This window comes from Macaca fascicularis, chromosome 9, assembly GCF_037993035.2.
Source record: "Macaca fascicularis isolate 582-1 chromosome 9, T2T-MFA8v1.1".
NCBI classification, from domain to species: Eukaryota; Metazoa; Chordata; class Mammalia; order Primates; family Cercopithecidae; genus Macaca; species Macaca fascicularis.
This window is the reverse complement of record NC_088383.1, coordinates 33,467,343-33,493,362: the sequence shown is the minus strand read 5'-3', so window position 1 is coordinate 33,493,362 and position 26,020 is coordinate 33,467,343. Positions and strand designations below refer to the sequence as shown.

General features: G+C 37.4%; 1 protein-coding gene across 2 annotated transcripts in view; it reads right to left on the bottom strand.

Moving 5' to 3' along the window:
• CCDC7 (coiled-coil domain containing 7) overlaps positions 1–26,020 on the bottom strand; it is a 433,255-nt gene that overhangs the window by 136,491 nt on the left and 270,744 nt on the right. The window contains exons 28-30 of one of the 2 annotated variants that reach the window (XM_065520519.2): positions 11,433–11,531; positions 8,261–8,371; positions 7,797–7,922 (exon numbers count right to left, since the gene is read on the bottom strand). In XM_065520519.2, coding sequence (XP_065376591.1) covers positions 7,797–7,922; positions 8,261–8,371; positions 11,433–11,531 — 336 coding nt within the window. Of the gene's footprint in view, positions 1–7,796; positions 7,923–8,260; positions 8,372–11,266; positions 11,532–13,214; positions 13,247–26,020 lie in introns of those variants that run through there. The other variant, XM_074001364.1, reaches the window with a different exon arrangement.

Sequence of the window (26,020 nt, the reverse complement as noted above, 5' to 3'; positions counted from 1 at the left end):
TTGATACTTACAGATTACTCCATTCAACGACAGCAGAATACACATTCTTCTCAAGCTCTATGGAACATTTAATAAGACAGATCTTATTCTGGGCTATAAAACAAACCTTAACAAATTTAAAAGAACAAAAGTACAAAGTACAGTGTCATTCCACAATACATTTAAACTATATTACCCTATTACCAAAAGTAGATAAAGGTACACATCAACAGACTAAAGAAAAAATTATATGATCAATAAGAAATGAAGAAATATCATTTGGCAAAATCCAAAGCCCTTTTATGATTTTTAAAAACTATCAGCAAACTAAGAATAGTAGAAATTTCCTCAATTTCATAAAGAATATCTGCAAAAAACAAATAGCTAACATCTTAATCATGAGAAAACAGATGCTTTTTCTCTAAGAAAAGGAATAAATCAAGGACATCATTTCTCACCACACCTATTCTACATTGTACTGGAAGTCCTAACTAATGCAGTAAGACAATAAAAAAGAATAAAAGAAATATAAAATGAGTAAAATTATTTTTGTTCAACAACAACAAAAATCTAATAGGCCATTATAGCAAGGTTGCTAGATACAAGGTTAAGATACAAAAGTCAACTGCTTTCCTATATACCAGCAAAGAACAAGTGATATTTCAAATTAAACATACAATACCATTTACATTATCATCAAAAAAATGAGATAGTTATAAACCTAACAAAATATGTATAAGATATATGTAAAAAAACCTAAAATACTCTGATTAAGGAAATCAAAGAATAAATAGATCTAAGATCTAAATGGAGCAATAGTCCATATTAAAGAATAGGAAGTCTCAATATTGTTAGTTGTCTGTTCTTTTCAACTCATTTCAGTGCAATCTCAATCAAAATTCCCACAAGCCATTCTGTGGGAATCAAAATGGAATCAACAAACTGATTCTAATTTGAATGGAAAGGCAAAAGACCCAGAAGAGTTAACACAATATTAAAGGAAAACAAAATCAGAGGATTGACACTACCCAACTTTAAAAATTCCTGTAGCCCTACAGAAATCAAGACAGTGTGCTGTTGATGAAACAATAGACAAATAGACCAACTGGAACAGAAGAGAGATAAAAAGAATCACATACATAGAGTCAATAAATTTTTACAAAGAGGCAAAGGAAATTCAATAGAGAAAGGAGTCTTTTCAACAAATAATGTTGGAATAACTAGTCATCCACATGTAAGCAAAAAATGAATCTAATCTAAGACCTTACACCTTACCAAAAATGAACTCAAAGTGGATCATAGATCTAAATATAAAATGCAAAACTATAAAATTCCTAGAAGATAGCAAAGGAAGAAGTGTAGGTGACCTTAAATTTGGTGATGGCATTTTAGATACAACAAACACACAATCCATGAATGAAACATTGATAAGTTATACTTACTAAAATAAAAACATTTTGCTCTGTAAAAGACACTGTGAAAGAAATGGCAAAGAGCTGAAGAGATACCAAAAAAGATATATAGATGGGGCCGGGCGCGGTGGCTCAAGCCTGTAATCCCAGCACTTTGGGAGGCCGAGGCGGGCGGATCACAAGGTTAGGAGATCGAGACCACAGTGAAACCCCGTCTCTACTAAAAATACAAAAAATTAGCCGGGCGCGGTGGCGGGCGCCTGTAGTCCCAGCTACTCAGGAGGCTGAGGCAGGAGAATGGCGGGAACCCGGGAGGCGGAGCTTGCAGTGAGCCGAGATCGCGCCACTGCACTCCAGCCTGGGCAACAGCGTGAGACTCCGTCTCAAAAAAAAAAAAAAAAAAAAAAAAAAGATATATAGATGGCAAATAAACATATAAAAAGATGTTCAACATATATGTCATTAAGGAATTGTAAATTAAATCAACAATGAGATGCCACTACAAACCTATCAGAATGGTTAAAATCCAAAGCATTAAAAACACAAAAACTGGCAAGGAACATGGGAGCTCTCGCTCATTGCTGGTAGGAATGCAAAACACTACAGCTACTTTGAAGACAGTTTAACAGTTTCTTACAAAGTTAAATATAGTATTACTATATGATAGAGCAATCGTGCTCCTTGGTTTTTACTTGTGTAGAAAATATATGTCCCTACAAAAGTTATGCAGTATCTAACAGGCACTGAGTTGTTTTGCACCTAATTAATAAAGAAATTGTTGGACTTCTTTTGTGGTTTAGGAGTATTGTGAAAAAATTACTGAAATCATATAGGTACCAAGAGCCTCTTTCTAAACTGTTTACAAAAGACTGTGTAAATACTGATCACAAGAAAGCATATGTAGCTGTACAAATATCAGATAAACATTAAAACAAAATGCGTTTTTAAAAATTTATTTATTTTATTTCTTTTTTGGAGACGAAGTCTCACTCTGTCACCCAGGCTGGAGTGCAGTGGCACAATCTCGGCTCACTGCAACTTCCACCTCCCTGGTTCAAGAGATTCTCCTGCCTTACCCTCCCAAGTAGCTAGAATTACAGGCGCGTGCCACCACACCTGGCTAATTTTTTGTATTTTAGTAGAGATGGGGTTTTAGCATGTTGCCCAGGCTGGTCTCAAACTCCTGAGCTCAGGCAATCTGCCCGACTCGGTCTCCCAAAGTGCTAGGATTACAGGTGTGAGCCACTGCGACCAGCCTATTTATTTTTAACTTTCATTTTAGGTTCAGGGGTACTTGTGAAGGTTTGTTACACAGGTAAACTCATGTCATGGAGGTTTGTTGTACAGATTTTTTCATCACCCAGGTATTAAGACCAATATCCAATAGTTATCGTCTCTGCTCATCTCACTTCTCTCACCCTCTACCCTCAAGTAGACCCCAGTGTCTTTTGTTCCCTTTGTCTTCATGAGTTCTCATCATTTAGCTCCCACTTATAAGTAAGAACATGCAGTATTTGGTTTTCTGTTCCTGCATTAGTTTGCTAAATATAAGGGCCTCCAGCTACATCCATGTTCCTGCAAAAGACATGATCTTGTCCTGTTTTCTGACTGTATAGTATTCCATGGTGTATATGTACCACATTTTCTTTATCCAGATAATTTGTCATTGATGGGCATTTAGGATGATTCCATATCTATGCTTTTGTGAATAGTGCTGCAGTGAACATTCATGTGCATGTATCTTTATGGTAGAATAATTTATATTCCTCTGGGTATTTACCCAGTAATGGGATTGCTGTGTTGAATGGTAGTTCTGCTTTTAGCTCTCTGAAGAATCACCATACTGTTTTGCACAATGGTTGAACAAATTTACACTCCTACCAACAGTGTATAAGTGTTCCCTTTTCTCCACAACCTCGCCAGCATGTGTTGTATTTGACTTTTAAATAATAGCCATTCTGACTAGTATGAGATGGTATCTCACTACGGTTTTGATTTGTATAAAACAAAATGCATTTTCAGAGATTAAGAAACAGTCTCCATTTACCAGGTAAAAAGTATAAATTTGTACACAATAAATAAATAAGATATTGTCCAAATATATAAACCAATTTGACAGAACTACCATAAGGCATAGAGAAATCCATAATCACAGTGGGAGAAATTAACATACATCTCTTGGTAATACAGAACAAACAGAAAAACTTCAAAGAAAAAAGTAAGGACTGAACAGAACAATAAACATATACATTGATCTAACAGATGTATACAAAAGACATACTGACTAAACAGTCACAAAGCTAAGAACAAAATTCTTCAGCTTACTCTAATTAAAAATAAATCAATGCTATTGAAAATTATCATACTATTTAGTGTTTCCATTTTGATAGCTCCAAATATCTTAGCTGGAGATTTCCTTTTTGAAAATGCAACTTTATCCTCAGGTAAAAAATCTTCATCTAATACCTCTTCCATTTTCTGAGCTACAAAAAAGATGCTTTTAATACATTAAATAGAGAAATGAATTTATCAAAAAAAACCTCTGTGATTCAAAATACATATCAATTATCCCTCAATATTTCCTCTCATGTTTTGAAATAATATAATCAAATACCACGTTGTTGAGACAGTGAGTTATAGGCTGAGTATGTAAAGTGTAAAAATATAGAACTTTTCAAGAAAACGGTTTCATAAGGTATTCATATTTTATAATAAAGTTAAATTTTTATAACAGATATGGGTAATAAAAATGATAAAAACATATTAAAAATAAACTTTAAAAGGAGATTCAAAAACAGATCAGGTAAGAAATACAGAAAACATAAGTGATAGTATATTAACCCACAAAATATCAGTACTTACATTAAATATGAATGTGTTAAATGTTATATTTTCAATTCAAAGATTACCACATTGGATTTAAAAAATAACTAGAATACATTTAACACATATAATACAGCTAAGCTATAATAATACAAAAAGGTTGAAAGTATAATGATGAAAAACTGTGTTCTGCAAATGCTTATATTAAAAAGATGCTATGTTAATACCTGACAGATCAATGGCAAAGAAAGTTACTACAAAATGTCCATCATATCGTGGGTGAGGCTACATGTAGGTGGGGGAAGGTGGTATATGAGAAATCTCTATCTTCCTCTCTGCTGTGAACATAAGAATGATCCAAAAATTAAGTCTATTTTTAAAAATGTCCACCATAAAGACAATAGTTTCGGCACTCTTAAGAAAACTTAACAATTTAAAATGTCTATGTATATAATAAAGAAGCTTTAGAAACAGAACAAAAACTGGCAGAACTACAAAGAGATAGAGAAATAAGTAATCACAGTAGAATTTAAAATACCTTTCTCATAAATGATAAAATAAACAGAAACTCAGTGAAGTTCAGAACACATGAAAAATATAATTAATCAACGACAATGGAGAATATACATATATACACACACACGTTTTCTATATATACACATATATGTATACATGACACGTAAAAATCATATTTATGATTGAACATATAAACAAAGGAGAGAATTTTAACTAAAATCATTACACAATATTCTTAATGATTGTATTTACTTTGAAGTCTCACTTTTCTGCCAGTACTAAGTTTTGTAATTTGAGATGGGCTTTTTAAAATTAAAACTTTATTTCAGGTGGAAGATTTTCATCTACTATTTCATCCATCTTCTCAGTTGCATAAAGAAAGGCTTTTAACCCAATAAAAGTGAAAAACACTTTACTGTAAAGTCTCTGAATTATTAATATATAGAAAGAACCATTCAAAGTTTCCTATCAGTTGTGTTTTGTTCTCTTTTTTTGAGACAGAGTCTCACTGTTGCCCAGGCTGGAGTGCAGGAGTCGATTCAGCTCATTGCAACATCCACTTCACGGGTTCGAGGAATTCTCCTGCCTCAGCCTCCTGAGTTGCCCGGACTACAGGCGCCTGTCACCACGCCCAGCTAATTTTTGTATTTTTAGTAGAGACGAGGTTTCACCGTGTTAGCCAGGATGGTCTCAGTCTCCTGACCTTGTGATCCGTCTGCCTCAGCTTCCCAAAGTGCTGGGATTACAGGTGTGAGCCACTGTGCCTGGCCCTATCAGTTTTATAAGACTTTACACTAGTCAATACAATTTAAATAAATGTCACACAATAAAACCTCTGATGCATTTTCAAAATGAATCATGAAGGTAAATGCAAAACCCATCAGAGTACTCTTCCTGAACGTATGTGGAGGCACTCTTGTTACTTCATACATACACTTAGAAAGTTGAAATTAGACTTTATTTTACTAAGTGTACTCACATTTTTAAAAGTTTTTTTATGACATAGGTGACACACTGAATAATTAAACTGATTAAAAGTAATTCCAAAATAAAGAAAGAAAGAAAATAGAAAGTAATCTGAATCAAACAAAAAAAATTGAAAAACACCCCCACCCAAAATATTTAAATCCAAATATATCAGTAAGTACAATAATTGTAAATGGATTACATATTTTACATATTCTAAAAACAAAGACACACATTGAACTGATAAACAATTTAACTATAAGTTCTTTATTAGAGATATGACTGAAAAAATGCAAACATTAACCAAAATTACTCTGTAGTAATTATGTCAATGTCAGACAAAATAGACTTTTAGTCAAAAGACCTTACTAGAGACTAAGATGATCCCTTTCATAAAAATAAAAGGTTGAGTTCATAAGGAAAACCTAACTTTTTACTTGTATACATCTAATAATGTAGACAGTATAAGGAAAATGGACAGTACTGTAAGAAGAAATAGGTAAATCCACATAGTGGGATAATTTAATATACATCTCTCAATAATTGATAGAATAATCAAGATCCAAGGAAATCTAGAAATAAATTTAAATAACACAACAAAAAATGAGTTCAGTGGATGCCTATAACATTGTAGCAGAATACATATTCATGGACAAAATTCTGCTTAATTAAAATTTCATTAATGTAATTACAAATAATTTAATAATATTAATTATTTCCATATTTACTATGGAATCTCTTCTTTCTAGCAGCTCCAGTTGCAGGCAAAAGATTTTCCTCTGATACCTCATCTTTTTCTGGACTACAAGAAGGAAGGCTTTTAAAAGCACTAGAGAACTGAATCTATGGTGCAACCTCTAGATTCACAATATATATTAATTACTCAATGATATTTTGTCTTTTTTTAATGATATAAGCACATCGGTGTCTAGTTAAAATATAAGCATAAAAATACATTTTTACTTGTGCCAAAAGCTGTTCTGTTAATTTTTATATACATGGGTATTAAATACATTTTATTTGTAAATATTATTTTATTTACTACTATAAACATTATTATAAATACTTGTATATTTAAAATTTTTCCTTTTCTTATTATATTCATACTTTAGGTAAAGCTTAAAATTTTTGGTACCAAATATTGCTAAGGAAAAATGTATAATGATGAAAAATAGAGTAGAAAGAGAGTGAAAGAAACATACCATGTAGGAAAAATAGGAGAAGCCAAGAAAAATGATATAATTGCACCTAAAAAATCAATAATTAGATTATGTATGGTTATAAGAGATAATTAAAAGAAAAAATATCAGACTAAATATGAGCATATACCAAACATCACATATTCTCTCTTGTAAGCTGGAGTTGAACAACGAGACATATGGACACGTCAGGGACAACACACACTGAGGCCTGTCTGGAGTAGGGGGCAGGAGTAGGGGCAGCATTAGGAAGAACAGCTAATAGGTGCTAGGCTTAATACCTGGATGATGGGTTGATCTGTGCAGCAAACCACAATGGCACACATTTACCTATGTAACAAACCTGCACATCCTGGACATGTACCCCACAACTTAAAATTCAAGCTGATTTTAAAAAGAGTATACACAATTATAAGTTTCTTACAATAGACATAGCAAAATCACAAAGAAACAAAGAAGTTAATAGGATGAAAAAATGTATCAAGCAAATACCAACCGGAAGAAAGTTTGTGGAGCCATAATAACAGATAAAGTAGTTATTAAGGAAAACAAACAAAAATTATGAAAATGGTAAAGTGAATCCTTTCATAAGGAAAAAACTGTTCTGTCTTTGAAGAATATAAATTTAAGTTTACTTGCACACACAAAAAAATAGAGCATTATAAGATACAAAGCAAAAACCTGATACTTATACAAGAAGAAAGAGAAATCCACAAAGTGGCAGATTTGACACAGGTAACTCAGTAATTGTAAAAGAAACAAGTCATCAATAAAGATCTAGTAATGTGATGGAAATAAGTAGCAAAAGAAGCATATGGTTCAAGGCATATTTATGAACCAAGAACAAATTTCTCCTGAATTTAATAAAAATAATTGATAAGATTTATAAATAATTACTTACTTTTTCTTGAAGTTACTTTAGCTTGAAGTTTTTTGGTTTGAGATTCTCTTCTTGATAATAAAACTTTCTCCTCAGGCAACAGATGCTCAAGTGATATATCCTTTTTTTGGATTTCAAAAGGAAATGCTAAATAGAAAAAAAAGATAGATGTGCAATAGAACTTCTGGATATGCCAAGTAATCATCAGACTTTCCACCCATGGGAGTCAAATGAGAAAATCATATGAATAGTTTTCATGAGCATGTGAGGAGGTAGTGATACTACTTAGTAATTAACGACCATTCAAATACCAACCAAAAAGTATCATTACTTTTGTTCTCTAGTTATCATAGGGTATTCACACATTAGGTCAAAGTCAAAAGTTGATAAAATATAGTCTGAAGTACACATTGGTGAATCAAAGGAAAAGATCTGATGAGTTCAATATAAAATAATTTAAAGTTATCAATAATTATTATACTTACTTTTGTGCTTTTCCACTCCGGGATTTATTTGTTTCTTTTCTTGCATTTGGAGTTTTGACTTTGAATCTTGATGAACAGAAACCACATTTTCATTTGGTACTACAATATGAGCTATATCAAGAGATGCATTTAGTCCACCAAATGGAAAAATAAATCTATGAATGTATAACATGTACATTTCTCTTATTTTTATAAAGTTATAAGTAAATTACCATAATGCTATATCTGACACAAAAATAGAATAGTTTTAATGGCTGTCATGGAAGCAAACCCATTATTTCATAAATATTCTGAAGCATCAAATAAAGTTTATATTGGTCTCCAGGATTCATAAGTTTACACTTTAATACATAATCAAAATACTTACATATTACATGATGATTTATACTTTAGCTTAATATATAATCATAGGTCAAACAATGAAAATGCACATGCATAAGCTCATTCATTATAGCATTATTTGTAATTGCCACAAACAATGGTATAATTACAGTATATAATTATATGGAGATGGGGCTGAGAGTTTCCAGAGAACCTGTGAGCTAATTCGCACCCAAGGACTGCTGTTAGTTCTAAATAGCTACCAGGCAATGATAGACAGCCTATGTCCCAGCAAAGTATTGAGACTCATGGTTAAATTGTAAAGGATTTCTTTTTAAATGTAGAACCTTTTGAGATCACTTTCCCTATCTACCGAAGGCACCTTAGAACATTATGTATTCTTCTTAAACTTAATGAGAAAAAGTGGTACCTTGTGGAATGAGTCACTACAGATCCCCTCCTTCAGAGTATCAGGACAGAGAAGCTTCACTCAAGGAGGAGAAAGAAAGGGGGTATATGAGATGCCAACTTCAAGACCCTCTCATTCCTCAGCTTAGTAATTGCTTGGGCTCTTTTCACTTGGGCATACCCATGATGAACCTACCACTAAAATCATGTTTGGCCCACCCTTGCAGAGGCTAGAGCAGCCCTGTGAATCACAACGCTGGTAGTCCTTTGGTTCCACAATCAAGAGTAAGAACAATAGAGGAGGTGGTTGACCAGACTCAGATTTCTAGGTTCTTTCATGCCACTCTTGCTGAGTTTCCAATTCAATGAAACTCCCGCATAAGGTCAGGTCATATGTTCTGTGACAAAATCCAGAACTTAACTGAAAAATTTTCAGGCATGGGAAAAGCAGCAGTTCCTGAGGTAGAAAAGACTGACCAGCAGGAAAGTGATGTATTAGGTTGGTGCAAAAGTAATTTAATGGCAAAAACCGCAATTGCTTTTGCACCAACCTAATAAAATGGCAATCAAGCGCCCTCTCCTGAATGATGCATGTAGAGACAATCTCTAAATCGGGCTACTAAACAATGAAGTTGATGGGCCCTACTAGGGTCAGCACATTGAGGACTCTATGATTAATAAAATATTACTCCCTCTACCCTTCCCTGTGAATTTGGAGATGAATTGATGAGCCCCTCTAATTTTTACTGAGAACTCTCATCTTCCAACAATGAACAAGACCAGGGGTTAGGCTAAGTCCCAAATCCCCAGTGGGGACCCGGTTCAGAGTTAAATGGGAAGGTGTGGATAATTATATTTCTTGGGCCTTTGGATACTGGTATATAAGTGACTATGAATATATACTCCAGCATCAGAATGAAGGGGAAACTGATAATTCTCTCTAGTTTGAAGTCTGAGGTCACCACCAATGGGGACTTTATCTAGACCCAACTTTGGGTGGGTCTCTTTGGCCAATTACAAATTCTACTGTTATAGTGCACACTACACAATATATTTTGTTATAAATATATCACTAAGTGAACACCTGCTCACCTTTGCCCACAAGCACTGAAGAAAATTGCTCAGTTAGGGTCATTTTAGTGGGGCATGTGAAAGGCCATGAACCTACCCGACTACCTTGTGCTGTTGTTTCTCAAAAACAATACTGATTGCTTGGGGTAAAAAAGGAAATAAATGCCTTCACTGCTGTACTTAAGGATGACAAAGTTTTCTGTGAGACTAATCCTCCATTGAACAGCTCCATCTGACCTGTGCACATGACCTCAGATGCACACAGCCTCAATGCATTATTGGCTGCTCAATGCCACAGTGCAGCCCTGGGTACTGGCAGTACCTGACTTTGTGACTGTCATAGACGTTACTGCCTGAGAGAAAAGAACTTAGTATACAACAACTGATACACAAAATTCCTTTTTCAGCATCCCTGTCCACACCAATGATAAGGATCAGTGTATTCTTATGTGGAGTAGATTGCAATATATCACTAATGTCCTTCGACAAGACTACCCAAAATCCCCAACTATCTATCATCCATGGATAGGGCGTAACCTGGAAAAATTTCTGCTCTTGGAGGGTATACTAGCTTTCTACTATATTGAAAGCATTTTCCTGGTGGGTCCAGACACAGGCACCAACTAATAAAGACTGGCTGGGCCATTAATACATACAAAAACTTAGCACTAAAGTGAAATCCTTGTGTTATAATCTGGGAAGGAGCACATCGCATTCCAGAGGAGATGACTGCCTATCTTTTGGTCCTCTCAATCCCCTAAAATGAAAAGGAAGCTCAATCATTGTTGGTCATGGACACTAACACTCCCCACCACACAAGAAACTTGGGATGGCCACCCATCTATGAGAGTACCAAGAAGACCTTACCTTTGTGTGGCGCTCAACTAACAAAATGCCCCAGGGCTAACCAACAAGCCTTCAGGACTATCCTTCTCCTTGGCTCCTGTAATTCCCACTTGCTCTTTGAGTTACAGATCTCAACAACCTCTCAGTTTGTTGACTGAAGGCTAGAGAAGAACAACATCGCTACACGTGATAAGTGATCATTGGGTATAATCTCCAGGAAACTGTAATCTCCCAGAGTCAGCTGAAAGGTACACTCTTTGAGATACTGTAGGCCAATTATTGGGCCTTGATAGATATTGAGTGCTTGTCCAATGGCTGTGAAATAATCTTATGACCAGAAATTCCAACATGAAGTTAACATTTTCATTTTTGCTCTCTACTTACCTTAAGGTGTTCATACTTCAGGCAAAGTCTACAATTTCCTTAAAATATATGCTGAAATACACATTCAGGAATCAAAGAAAAAGATCTTCTGATAAGTTCAATTTTAAAATAATTTAAAGTTATCTATAATTACTACACTTACTATTACGCCTTTCCCTTCCAGGAGTTACTTTTTTCTTTTCTTGCATTTGGAGTTTTGACACTGAATCTTGATGAACAAACATAGAATTTTTATCTGGTACTACAAAATGAGCCACATAAAGAGATGTATTTAGTCCGCAAAATGAAAAAACAAATCTATTGTGAAATCTCTATATTTGAAGTTTATAACAAGTATACAGCAATATTTTTTCTCATTTTTATAAAATTATAAGTAAATCACCATAATTGAAATCTGACATTAAAATGATGAAAATAGTTTTAATGGGTGTTACAAAAGCTGTCTCATTATATCATAAATATTCTTTTTTTTTTTTTTTTTTTTTTTTTTTTTTTTGAGACGGAGTCTCGCTGTGTCTCCCAGGCTGGAGTGCAGTGGCGTGATCTCGGCTCACTGCAAGCTCCGCCTCCCGGGTTCACGCCATTCTCTCGCCTCAGCCTCCCAAGTAGCTGAGACTACAGGCGCCCACCACCACGCCCGGCTAGTTTTTTTTTTGTATTTTTAGTAGAGACGGGGTTTCACCATGTTAGCCAGGATAGTCTCGATCTCCTGACCTCGTGATCCACCCGCCTCGGCCTCCCAAAGTGCTGGGATTACAGGCTTGAGCCACCGCGCCTGGCCTATCATAAATATTCTAAGGCATCAAGTATATTTTCTATTGGTCTTCAGAATTCATGGGTTATTTACACTGTAGGTTAATAATAATAATAGACCAAACAATAAAAATTTGTATGCACATTATTCATTACCATATTATTTGTAATTGCAAAATATTCAACACACCTAAATATTCAAGTATAATATATTGACTCAATAAACAAAGATATATACTGTAAATTATAATATGCTATAAATACTCTACATATCACTATACATAATACTATACATATTATGTAAAAATAATAAAGGTTTCTATAAACTAACATGGAGGGATTTCTAGAAGATAATGTTAAGTGAAAAATAATCTTAAAAACAGGATATCTGGGATGGTAACTTTTGGGTCAGAAATAACCAATCAGAAAAAAATAGAAATAGAGAAATATTAACCTTTTCAAAATGAGACACAGGTAAAATAAGGAAGCAAACACTGTAGTTGGTTATCTACAAGACAACAGGGTAGGAAAAAGGAAGGGAATACAAACAGAAGGACTGTGGCAGAAATTATATTCTTCTAAGAATATCTTCTGTATAATATTTACTTTTGGAGATAGGATAATGTTCTACATATTTGATATGGTTTGGACATGTGTCCCCTCCAAATCTCATGTTGAAATGTGATTTCTAAGGTTGGAGGTATTGCCTGGTGGGAGGTGTTTGGGTCATGGGGGCAGATCCTTCACAAATGGCTTGGTGCCCTCTCTATGGTAAGGAGTTCACATAAGATCTGGTTGTTGATGAAGATTTTGGGATGTCCCCCATCTCTCTCTTGCTTCTCTTGCCATGTGACATGCCCTTCCCTTCCACCATAGCTAAAATCTTCCTGAAGCCTCATCAGATGTTGAACAGATGTTGGTACCATGCTTGTACAGCCTGCATAACCATAAGCCAAATAAGCCTCTTTTCTTTATAAATTACCTAGCCTCAGGTATTCCTTTACAGCAATGCAAAATGCATGAACGCAATATTCTAAAAATAAAATTAATTCAATAAGGATAAGAAGCAGGAACTAAAACTGAAAGGAAACTTAATAAAATGAACCTACTACATGGAACAAAAAACAAGTACTAATTCATGTAACTAATAAATACAGTATTCGAAACATACCCTCAGTCTTGGGCAAGAGTGTTGGGGGCAGACTGCAAACAAATCATGAAATTCTTTTAGTATGTTTGTTTTTGTAGTAGTATATGCTAAGCAATTCTGTAAGTTTCAAAGTATTACAGGATAGAGCAAACGCATAAATTGGTTGGTGCTTTGAGAGTCAGGATTCAAAATACAAAAGAAAGGACACACACATACAAAATGAAGGAAGTCAAGAATAAGCCCTGAGACACTAAAATTAAAGGTGTCCAAGAGGTCTCATGATTTCTAAAATATGTGTATTCATGTACACATGCATGCATATGTGCCCGTGCATGTTTATGTATAAATATATACACATAAACATGTGTATGTACATGTAAGTAGATATATACACATAAATATATATGTGTATTCTAAGGAGTATGGGTTCAAGTTAAAATCTTGTGTGTGATCTTTCAGGTATACCCATAGACAAGTACAAAGGTATTATCTGGCAGTTATCCTGGAAGACAGCTTTCCACCCCACACTGGATGTAACATAGAGCCAGTGCACTGTGGTCTCTGTACGGATGTGCAGGTATGGGTTCAGATCTCTCCAGACCAACCATGCTCTTACTCATCTCTGCACACCTAGCTCAGGAACCCTCCATTTGGAGTCCTTCTTGTGAGGGAGTAGAGAGTTCAACTAAGGCACTGTATTATTCAGGGGACTCTGCTTAGATGACATTACTGGGGAGCCTTGAAGACAACTTTCTTCTGACAGTGTTCAGTACTTTTCCACGCCTGGTCTTCTCCACATGCCACATCTATATAATGGCAAGAACTTTTTATTTGGGGTTCCCGTGGCAATGAAATGATCCCCCCATTTTTAAATGAAACATCTGCCACTCACCTGGTTCCTTTAATGGGGAAAAGTGGAATTCTGCTAAAGCTGGGCCCTTTCCTGCGTAGACTCTTGCTTATATTATCACAGTATCTGAAAAAAGGCTTAATTATTCCTTTCAGTTTGACTTGTTATATTAATTGACTAACTCAATAACTGGCAGCTCTCTCACTGACAAAGTGGTACAGTGAGCAGAGTTGACCAGTAAATATGTTGCCTTTCTAGAAAGGAAAAGAACCCTGAGGATCCCATGGAGATTTTTTGGGAGATGTTAGAGAAATGCATGGGACACTCATGGATGATGGTAATGAATCCTTTGCAAGAGTCTGGGAGTCCCATTAGAGCACTTCGCCAGCCATGACAATGTGTCTCAGGAAGTATTTTGTGGGCCCTGGGGTTGCTTTGGGGGAATGCTAGTGATTGTTTATATAAGACTTTTCAGGTCTCAGGGAGAACTAATCATCCTTCCCTTTAGCTTCCAATTCCCTGGCTGAGCTTGCTTGGTGGGTTAAATTATAAACCCCAAAGAGGAACTCTAGGAAAGCTGGGGAAGCAATCCCTACCTAGTAATACAATCTGAGAGGCAATGGTAATAAAAGTCATCAGAGACCCTGAGTTGCTGAGCTGCACCCAGTTACCAGTGTTAGCTCTAAGCATGTCTCTGACACTGAAAGACAGCCTGTGATGCAGCAAATTATTGAGACTCATGCCTAAAATGCAAAAGAATGTAGAACCCTTTGGAGTTACTTCACCCATCTATCTGAAGTGATCTTAGAGACTTGGGTTTTTCACCTCCATGATGTAGAAGGAAAACTTAGTGAGAGTGTCATCTTGTGGGGTGTATCATTATAGATCCCCACTTTCAGAGTATACTATTAGGAGCCACTTTGCCTAAAGAGGAGGAGGAAGAGAGGACTGGGATGAAAGCCTGCAAGCATCCAAAACCATCTACATTCTCAGCTGGATATTACTTGAGCTTAGAAAGATTTGGTCCAACACAATACGTTCCTTGACTTTAAAAAACATAGTTGGACTATTCTTCCAATGTATACAGCTTCCCTGTGAGCCACCCTGGTGGTAGCTGAGACTGTTAACGAGACTCAGTTTTTTAGGTTCATTCGTTTTACTCCTACTGGTTATTGAACTCAATTAAACCTCCTCATAAGGCCATGCTGATCAGTCTGTGACACAATCCAGATATTCACTGATGACAAATCATCAGAATTGAAAAAGGAGCTGCTGCACAGATAGCAACAACTGGCTGGCAGAAAGAGTGATGTAAAACTGGTAATCACACGCTCTCTCCAGGACCATCTGGGCAAGCACTTTCACAATAAGATCGCTGGTTCTGGTTACTTATGTGTGGGTTCTCAAAGAGGAAATTGATGGGCTCTCCCATCAAGGAACTCATGGCAAGGTAGTGAGCCATGGTGCCCTAGAGGGTGGTCTGCTAGGGTCTACAAAGTAATGGATCCTGATTAATAAAGTGCTATTCCTTCTGCTCCTCTCAGTGAAGCTGCAGGAGAACTGGAGACTCTCATTCAACTCTTAACTGATGTCTCAGCTTTCAAAACTAAACAAGACTAAGTATTAGGCCAAGGTCCCTATGTCCCTATGAAGAACGGTGGTTGTTCTTTTCTTTTACCTTGTTATATAAGGTAAAAGTTCAATAGGGATATAGAGGAGCACTGCATTTCTTGGGCCTTTTGGATTTGGTGCACAACTAACTGTGATCTCCGTAATCCCTAACACTATGATGGGAGGGTTATGGGTTGAATTGTGCCCCTCTGAAACAGATAAGTTGAAATCCTAACCCTCAGTATCACAGAATGTGATCTTATTTGGAAATAGGAACTTTACAGAGATAAATGAAAATGCAGTCATTAGAGTGGGCCTTAATTTAATATAAATGTTGTCCTTATAAAAACAGAAAATTGGAGCACCCACACACACTAGGAAAATGACATGCGAAATTGAAGGCAGAGATTGGGGTGATGCATATAGAAGCCAAGGAATGTCAAAAATAGCAACCCACAAGGAGCTCGGGCAGAGGCATGGAATTGATTTTCCCTCTAGTTCTCAGAAGGAACCAACCTTGTCAACACCTTGGTCCCAGACTTCTAGCCCGCTGAGTATAATTTTTTGTTGTCGAAGCCACCCAATTTGTGGGTAGTTTGTAATGGTAGCCCTACCACTGGGAAGTGGATCACTGCTGTAACAAATATTTTAAAATGTGTAAATGACTTTGGAATTGGGTAATGGGTAGAGGATGCAAGAGTTTTGAGGTGTATGATAGAAAAAACTTAGATTACCTTGAAGAGATTGTTGGTAGAAATATGCATATTAAAGGTGATTCTGGTGAAGGCTCAGAAAGAAAAGGGAAGAACTACAGAGAAAGCTTCTCTCATCTTAGATATACACATATATTGTCATGAACAGAATGTCAACAGAAATATGAATGTTAAAGGTGCTTCTAGTGAGGTCTCAGATGGAAATGAAGAACATATTGGAAACTGGAGGAAAGGTGATCTTTGTTATAAAATTGCAAAGAGCTTGTCTGAATTCTGTCTGTTGGGTGGAAAGTAAAATTTGTAAGCAATGAACTTGGATATTTACCTGAGAAGATTCTAGGTAAAGTGTTTAAGGCACATCTTGGTTTCTCTTTTCTGTTATAGTAAGATGCAAGAGGGAAATGGATAAATCAAATAAGGAATTGTTAAGCAAAATGAAAACAGATCATAAAATTCAGAAAATCTTCAGCCTATCAGTATTGGAAAAAAATAAGAAAGCACATTGTGGAAAGAACACCAAGGACATGACTGCACAACTATTTGCTAAATAGATGAGATATGTGAATTGTGGATCTAATCAACCATCTCAGCAGAAATCCTGACAACTTGAACTGAAGGAGATAGAGAAAGGATGAAATAGAAATTGACTTTCAGATTGCTAAGATTCTATAGACAGGGAACAGGTCAATAAACTATTCTGCTGCAATTGTGTTATCCTTCAAGAGAAAGGAACAATGACCCTAAGGATGGTCCCAATACCAGTGGGGCTTCTACTGTCACCAAGAGCTCAGAAGACACAGGCCAGATGGGTGGGCTGTTGCCCCTTCTGTTTGAAGACGTGGGTCACCACCTACATCAAAGGAGGCAGGGCCATACCCCACTGGGCCCAGAGGACAGGGGATTGAACCAAGAGGACTACTTTCAAGTCTGAAAATCTAAAGAAATTTACCCTGCCAGATTCTGAATTTGTTTGGAACTTGTGACCCCTTTTATTTCTTCCAATTTTTCCCTTTAGGAATGAAAATGTCTGTCCTATGCCTGCCCCACCACTGCATTTTGGAAGCAGATAATGCAACGTCTGGTTTTACAGGTTCACAAACGAATAGGACTTCTGCACAGGATGAATCATATCTCAAGTCTCTCCCATAATTATCTAAATGATTTAAACGATGAAATTTGGAACTTTGAGTTGATGATGCTTAGAGAAGATTTTGGAAATAGCATTGAACTTTTGGAGATGTTGTGATGGGGTGAATGTATTTTGCATGTGGGAAGAACATGACTATTTAGAATCAGAGAGTAGACTGTTATAGGTTGAATTGTCCCCACTATCTTCCCCAAATTTGTAGAATTCCTAAACCCTAGTGCCTCAGAACATGATTTTGTTTGGAAATAGAGTCTTTACAAAAGTAATCAAGTAAAAATGAGATCATAACAGTAGGCTTTAGTCCAATATGAATAATATCCTTACAAAAACAGGATATTTAGGTAAGAGACAATTATACTGAGAAAAAGTCATGTGGGGATGAAAGCAGAGACCAGAGTGATGCATCTCCAAGCCAAGGAACACTAAATGTTGCCAATGAACTACCAGAAATTAGAATAGAGGCATTTAACAGATTCTCACTGACAGTCCCTCAAAAAGAACCAACCCTGCTGATACCTTATGTTGTACTACTAGCCTTAAGAACTCTGAGACAGTAAATTTCCATTGGTTAAGCTGCCTAGTTTGTGGTAATTTGTTATGGTAGCACTAGGAACCTAATACAAAGGAGAAACAGACAATCCTCTTTGGCTTGGGGCATGAAGCCAACTTCACTAGCACTCTTACCCAAACACAAGTATGCACGGGTCACTCTGGACCACTAAAACCTCCATTGTTATGGCCCCACTACTGAATGCATAAGAGTATAGATATATTGTTTTAGTATATTCCTGCTTGAATTCATTCCCAAGCCCCAAAGAAAATTACTCTAGTCAGGGCCATTTTTTCTTTATCCAGTCTATCATTGATGGGCATTTGGGTTGGTTCCAAGTCTTTGCTATTGTGAATAGTGCTGCAATAAACATACATGTGCATGTGTCTTTATAGTATAATAATTTATAATCGTTTGGGTATATACCCAGTAATGGGATTGCTGGGTCAAATTGTATTTCTAGTTCTAGATCCTTGAGGAATTGCCACACTATCTTCCACAATGGTTGAACTAATTTATACTCCTACCAACAGTGTAAAAGCATTTTCTCCACATCCTCTCCAGCATCTGCTGTTTCCAGACTTTTTAATGATCACCATTCTAATTGACATGAGATGGTATCTCATTGTGGTTTTGATTTGCATTTCTCTAATGACCAGTGATGATGAGCTTTTTTTCATATGTTTGTTGGCCACATAAATGTCTTCTTTTGAAAAGTGTCTGTTCATATCCTTCACCCACTTTTTGATTAGATTGCTTGGTTTTTTCTTATAAATTTGTTTAAGTTCCTTGTAGATTCTGGATATTAGTCCTTTGTCAGATGGATACATTGCAAAAATTTTCTCCCATTCTATAGGTTGCCTGTTCATGCAGATGATAGTTTCTTTTGTTGTGCAGAAGCTCTTTAGTTTAGTTAGATCTCTTTTGTCAATTTTGGCTTTTATTGTAATCGCTTTTGGTGTTGTAGTCATGAAGTCTTTGCCCATGCCTATGTCCTGAATGGTATTGCCTAGGTTTTCTTCTAGGGTTTTTATGGTTTTAGGTCTTACGTTTAAGTCTTTACTCCATCTTGAGTTAATTTTTGTATAAGGTATAAGAAAGGGATCCTGTTTCAGTTTTCTGCATATGGCTAGCCACTTTTCCCAACACCATTTTTCCTTTCCCCGTTGCTTGTTTTTTTTCAGGTTTGTTAAAGATCAGATGGTTCCACATGTGTGACATTTTTTTTGAAGCCTCTGTTCTGTTCCATTGGTCTATATATCCATTTTGGTACCAGTACCATGCTGTTTTGGTGACTGTAGCCTTGTAGTATAGTTTTAAGTCAGGTAGTGTGATGCCTGACTTTGTTCTTTTTGCTGAGGATTGTCTTGACTATATGGGCTCTTTTTTTGGTTTCATATGAAATTTAAAGTAGTTTTTTCCAATTCTGTGAAGAAATTCAATGGTAGCTTGATGGGAATAGCATTGAATCTATAAATTATTTTGGGTAGTATGGCCATTTTCACAATATCGATTATTCCTATCCATGAGCATGGAATGTTTATCCATTGGTTTTTCTCTTCTCTTATTTCGTCGAGCAGTGGTTTGTAGCTCTCCTTTAAGAGGTCCTTCACATCACTTATAAGTTGGATTCCTAGGTATTTTATTTTCTTTGTAGCATTTGTGAATGGGAGTTCACTCATGATTTGGTTCTCTGTTTGTCTATTATTGGTGTATAGGAATGCTTGTGATTTTTACACATTGATTTTGTATCCTGAGACTTTGCTGAAATTGCTTATCAGCTTAAGAACTTTTTGGGCTGAGACAATGGAGCTTTCAAAATATACAATCATGTCATCTGCAAACAGAGACAATTTGACTTCCTCTCATCCTATTTGAATACCTTTTATTTTTTTCTCTTGCCTAATTGCCCTGGCCAGAACTTCCAATACTATGTTGAATAGGAGTGGTGAGAGAGGGCATCCTTGTGTTGTGCTGGTTTTCAAAGGGAATGCTTCCAGCTGCTACCCATTCAGTATGATATTGGCTGTGGGTTTGTCATAAATAGCTCTTATTATTTTGAGATACACTCCATCATTACCTAGTTTATTGAGTGTTTTTAGCATGAAGGGCTGTTGAATTTTGTGGAAGGCCTTTTCTGCATCTATTGAGATAATCATGTGGTTTTTGTCATTGGTTCTGTTTATGTGATGGATTACATTTATTGATTTGCATATGTTGAACCAGCCTTGTGTCCCAGGGATGAAGCTGACTTGATCGTGGTGGATAAGCTTTTTACTGTGCAGCTGGATTCTGTTTGCCTGAATTTTATTGAGAATTTTCACATTGATGTTCATCAGGGATATTGGCCTGAATTTTTGTTGTTGTTGTTGTTGTGTCTCTGCCAGGTTTTGGTATCAGGATGATGCTGGCCTCATAAAATGAGTTAAGGAAAATTCCATCTTTCTCTATTGTTTGGAATAGTTTCAGATGGAATGGTACCAGCTCCTCTTTGTACCTCTGGTAGAATTTGATTGTGAATCCATCTGGTCCTGGGCATCTTTTTTTTTGGGGGGGGGGGGGTTGGTAGGCTATTAATTACTATTTCAATTTCAGAACTTCTTATTGATCTATTCAGGGATTCGACTTCTTCCTGGTTTAGTCTTGGGAAGGTGTATGTGTCCAAGAATTTAACCATTTCTTCTAGATTTTCTAGTTTATTTTCATAAAGGTGTTTATAGTATTCTCTGATGGTAATTTGTATTTTTGTGGGATCCAGGGTGATATCCCTTTATCATTTTTTATTGTTTCTATTTGATTCTTCTCTCTTTTCCTCTTTATTAGTCTGGCTAATTTTGTTAATTTTTTCAAAAAAACAGCTCCTGAATTCATTGATTTTTGAAGGGTTTTTTGTGTCTCTATCTCCCTCAGTCCTGCTCTGATCTTAGTTATTTCTTGTCTTCTGCTAGCTTTTGAATTTGTTTGCTCTTGCTTCTCTAGTTCTTTTGTGATGTTAGGGTGTCAATTTTAGATCTTTCCCACTTTCTCATGTGGGCATTTAGTGCTATAAATTTCTCTGTACACACTGCTTTAAATATGTTCCAGAGATTCTTGTCTGTTGTGTCTTTGTTCTCATTGGTTTCAAATAACTTACTTATTTCTGCCTTCATTTCATTATTTACCCAGTAGTCATTCAGGAGCAGGTTGTTCAGTTTCAATGTAGTTGTCTGAGTTTAAGTGTGTTTCTTAATCCTGAGTTTTAATTTGATTGCACTGTGGTCTGAGAGATTGTTATGATTTCCATTATTTTGCATTTGCTGAGGAGTTATAATTTGCTTCCAATTATGTGGTCAATTTTAGAATAAGTGCAATGTGGTGCAGAGAAGAGTGTACACTCTGTTGATTTGGGGTGGAAAGCTCTGTAGATGTCTATTAGGTCCATTTGGTGCAGAGCTGAGTTCAAGTCCTGAATATCCTTGTTAATTTTCTGTCTCATTGATCTGTCTAATACTGACAGCGGGATGTTAAAGTCTCCCACTATTATTGCGTGGGAGTCTACGTCTCTTTGTAGGTTTCTAAGAACTTTCTTTATTAATCTGGGTGCTCCTGTATTGGGTGCATATATATTTAGGACAGTTAGCTCTCCTTGTTGCATTGATCCCTTCACCATTATGTAATGCCCTTCTTTGTCTTTTTTTATCTTTGTTGGTTTAAAGTTTGTTTTATCAGAGACTAGGATTGCAACCTCTGAGTTTTTTTTGCTTTCCATTTGCTTGGTAAATATTCCTCCATCCCATTATTTTGAGGCTATGTATGTCTTTGCATGTGAAATGGGTCTCCTGAATATAGCACACCAATGGGTATTGACACTTTATCCAATCTGCCAGTCTGTGTCTTTTAACTGGGGCATTTTCTCATTTACATTTAAGGTTAATATTGTTATGTGTGAATTCGATCCTGTCATCATGATGTTAGCTGGCTATTTTGCACATTAGTTGAGGCAGTTTCTTCACAGTGTCATTGGCCTTAATATTTTGGTATGTTTTTGTAGTGGCTGCTACCAGTTTTTCCTTTCCTTCATATTTAGTGCTTCCTTCAGGAACTCTTGTAAGGCAGGCCTGGTGGTGACAAAATCTCTCTCAGCATTTGCTTGTCTGTAAAGGATTTTGTTTCTCCTTTGCTTATGAGTTTAGCTTGGTTTGGCTGAATATGAAATTCTGGGTTGAAAATTCTTTAAGAATGTTGAATATTGGCTCCCACTCCCTTCTGGCTTGTAGGGTTTCTGCAGAGATATCTGCTGTTAGTCTAATGGGCTTCCCTTTGTAGGTAACCTGACCTTTCTCTCTAGCTGCCCTTAACATTTCTTCCTTCATTTCAACCTTGGTAAATCTGATGATTATATGTCTTGGGGTTGCTCTACTTGGGGAGTATCTTTGTGGTGTTCTCTGTATTTCCTGAATTTGAAAGTTGACCTGTCCTGCTATTTTGGGGAAGTTCTCCTGGATAATATCCTGAAGGGTGTTTTCCAACTTGGTTCCATTCTCCCCATCTCTTTCAGGTACACCAATGAATCGCAAGTTTGATCTTTTCACATACTCCCGTATTTCTTGGAGGCTGTTATTTCCTTTTCATCCTGTTTAATCTTGTCTTCACACTTTATTTCATTAAGTTGATCTTCAATCTCTGATATCCTTTCTTCTGCTTGATCGATTCATCTATTGATACTTGTGTATGCTTCACAAAGTTCTCGTGCTCTGTTTTTCAGTTCCATCAGGTCATTTATGTTCTTCTCTAAACTGGTTATTCTAGTTAGCAGTTCCTTTGACCTTTTACCAAGGTTCTTAGATTCCTTACATTGGGTTAGAACATGCTCCCTTAGCTCAGAGGAGTTCATTATTATCCACCTCCTGAAGTCTACTTCTGTCAATTTGTCAAACTCATTCTCTTTCCTGTTTTATTCCCTTGCTGGCGAGGAGTTGTGATCCTTTGGAGGAGAAGAGACATTTTGGCTTTTGGAATTTTCAGCCTTTTTGCACTGGTTTTTCCTCATCTTCATGGATTTATCTACCTTTGGTCTTTGATGTTAGTGATCTTTGGATGGGGTGTTTGCATGGGTTTCCTTTTTGTTGATGTTGATACTATTGCTTTCTGTTTGTTAGTTTTCCTTCTAACAGTCCAGCTCCTCTTCTGCAGGTCTGCTGGAGTTTGCTAGAGATCCACTCCAGACCTTGTTTTCCTGGGTATCACCAGCAGAGGCTACAGAACAGCAAAGAGTGCTCCCTGCTCCTTCCTCTGGAAGCTTTGTCCCAGAGTGGCACCGGCCAGATGCCAGCTGGAACTCTCCTGTATGAGGTGTCTGTCGACCCCTGCTGGGAGGTGTCTGCCAATCAGGAGGCATGGGGGTCAGGTACCCATTTGAGGAGGCAGTCTATCCCTTAGCAGAGTTCGAGCACTGTGCTGGGAGATCTGCTGCTCTCTTCAGAGCCAGCAGTCAGGTACATTTAAGTTTGCTGAAGCTGCACCCACAGCCGCCCCTTCCCCCAGATGCTCTGTCCCAGGGAGATGGGAGTTTTACCTATAAGCCCCTGACTGAGTCTGCTGCCTTTCTTTCAGAGATGCCCTGCCCAGAGAGGAGGAATCTAGAGAAGCAGGCTGGCTACAGCGGCTTTGCTGCACTATGGTGGGTTCTGCACCCAATTTGAACTTCCCAGCAGCTTTGTTTACACTGTGAGAGGAAAACCACCTACTCAAGCCTCAGTAACGGTGACGCCCCTCCCCCCCCCCAAGCTTGAGTGTCCCACGTCAACTTCAGACTGCCGTGCTGGCTGCGAGAATTTTAAACCAGTGGATTTTAGCTTGTTGGGCTCTGTGAGGGTGAGATCCACTGAGGAAGACCACTCGGCTCCCTGGCTTCAGCCCCCTTTCCAGGTGCGTGAACAGTTCTGTCTCACTGGCATTCCATGTGCCACTGTCATATGAAAAAAACTCCTGCAACTAGCTCAGTGTCTGCCCAAACAGCCACCCAGTTTTGTGCTTGAAACCTAGGGCCCTGGTGGTGTAGGCATCCGAAGGTATCTCCTGGTCTGCGTAATGTGAAGACTGTGGGAAAAGCATAGTATCTGGGCCAGATGGCACTGTCCCTCATGGCACAGTCCCTTGTGGCTTCCCTTGGCCAGGGGAAGGAGTTCCCTGACCCCTTGCACTTCCTGGGTGAGGCAATGCCCCACCCTGCTTCTGCTCGCCCTCCTTGAGCTGCATCCACTGTCTAACCAGTCCCAATGAGAAGAACTGGGTACCTCAGTTGGAAATGCAGAAACCACCTGCCTTCTGCATTGGTCTCGCTGGGAGCTGCAGACTGGAGCTGTTCCTATTTGGCCATCTTGCCTGGGAATATAGCCCCCAGTTTTCTAACCAAGCTCCTTCAATGGTTCAAATTAGAGGACCAACAAAGGGCTTTTTACAGTATCCTGGCCAGCCACCCTGATAGTCCTTTGGTTGCATAGTGAGAGTGAAAACAACAGATGATAAGATTGTTGACCAGACTCAGATTTCTAGATACACTCGTTTCAATTCTGCTGGTTATCAAACCTCCTCCTAAGGTCATGTGGATCAGATATAGTCCAGATATTAACTGGCAAATTTTGAGCATGGAAAACATGGCTGCTGCCCAGATAGCAAACACTGGCCAATGAAAAGAGTGCCATAAAAATGGCAATCTGCTCAATCCAGGAAATGGCCTTCTAGAGGAGATCTATCAAAACAACAGGGTCTCAAAGGAGTATGATTGATGGACCCTCCAACAGACAGTGAGCCACGGTGGTCCCACCAGGCACTAAGGTCCATATGGTGATGTCCACTATGAACAGTATGAGTGTTATTTTCTCTAACCTTCTCAGTGAATCTTGAAGCTTGAGTAGTTTGCTTCCTTGATGAAGGAAGTAACCTTATCACATTTAGAGTGATACATTGTGGGGTCTAACATACAGATCCTTCCTACTTTTACCCAGATCTCTCATCTTTCACAAATGAGCATGACTAGGGGTTAGCACAAGGTCCCTATATCCCCAGTGGGGAACTGAGGACCTACACTTAGGACAAAGTTTGAAGTGGGGGTGGGAAAAAATGACATTTCTTGGGCCTTTTGGATACTGGTCAACAAATTACTGTGATCCTCACATTCCCTGACATGAGGATGAGGAGGAAACAAATAATTCTTTCTAGTTTTTAATCTGAGGTCACCACAAACAAGACCTCTTTCTAAACCAACTATGGGGTAGATCCCTTTGGGTCACTATAAATCCCTATTGTCATGGCCTCTACTACTGAATATATTACTGGTTAAATATATTTTCTATATGAACAACTCTAGCATTTACACCCACCTCCTGATGGGATTTGCAGCAGTCCAGGTATTTTGTGGGATATGTGGAAGATCATGACCTACCAAACTACTGGCACCTAGTACCAATGTCTACCAAAACCAGTATTAATACTCTGGGGATAAAAAAGGGAATAATTTCCCCCATTGCTGAGCTTTAAGAAGTCAATTATCTGTACACTATTTCTGCATTCAATAGACCCATCTGGCCTATGTGAAAGACCTCAGCTGCCTAAACCCTGTACTGATAAGGGTTCTAAAAAGCGTAAGTGCTACCTTTGGCACCAGTGGTAAGCTGACATTGTTGGCACCAGTGGTAACCTGATATTGTGACAGTCAGAGGCTGTTCAGGATGAAGGAACTTGGTATGTACCAGTTGACATAGCAAATGTCCTTTCAGCATTCCTCTCCATGAGGATGATCAGGATTAGTTAGAATTATGTAGGATAGGTTACAATAAACCACTAATATCTTTCCACAAGGCTTCCAAAATTCCCCAACTATTTGTAATCAATGTATAGGTTATGACCTGGACAAAGTTCTACTCCTGGAAGAAGCATTAACCTTCCACACTGTTTATGAAATCATCCTAGTGGGCT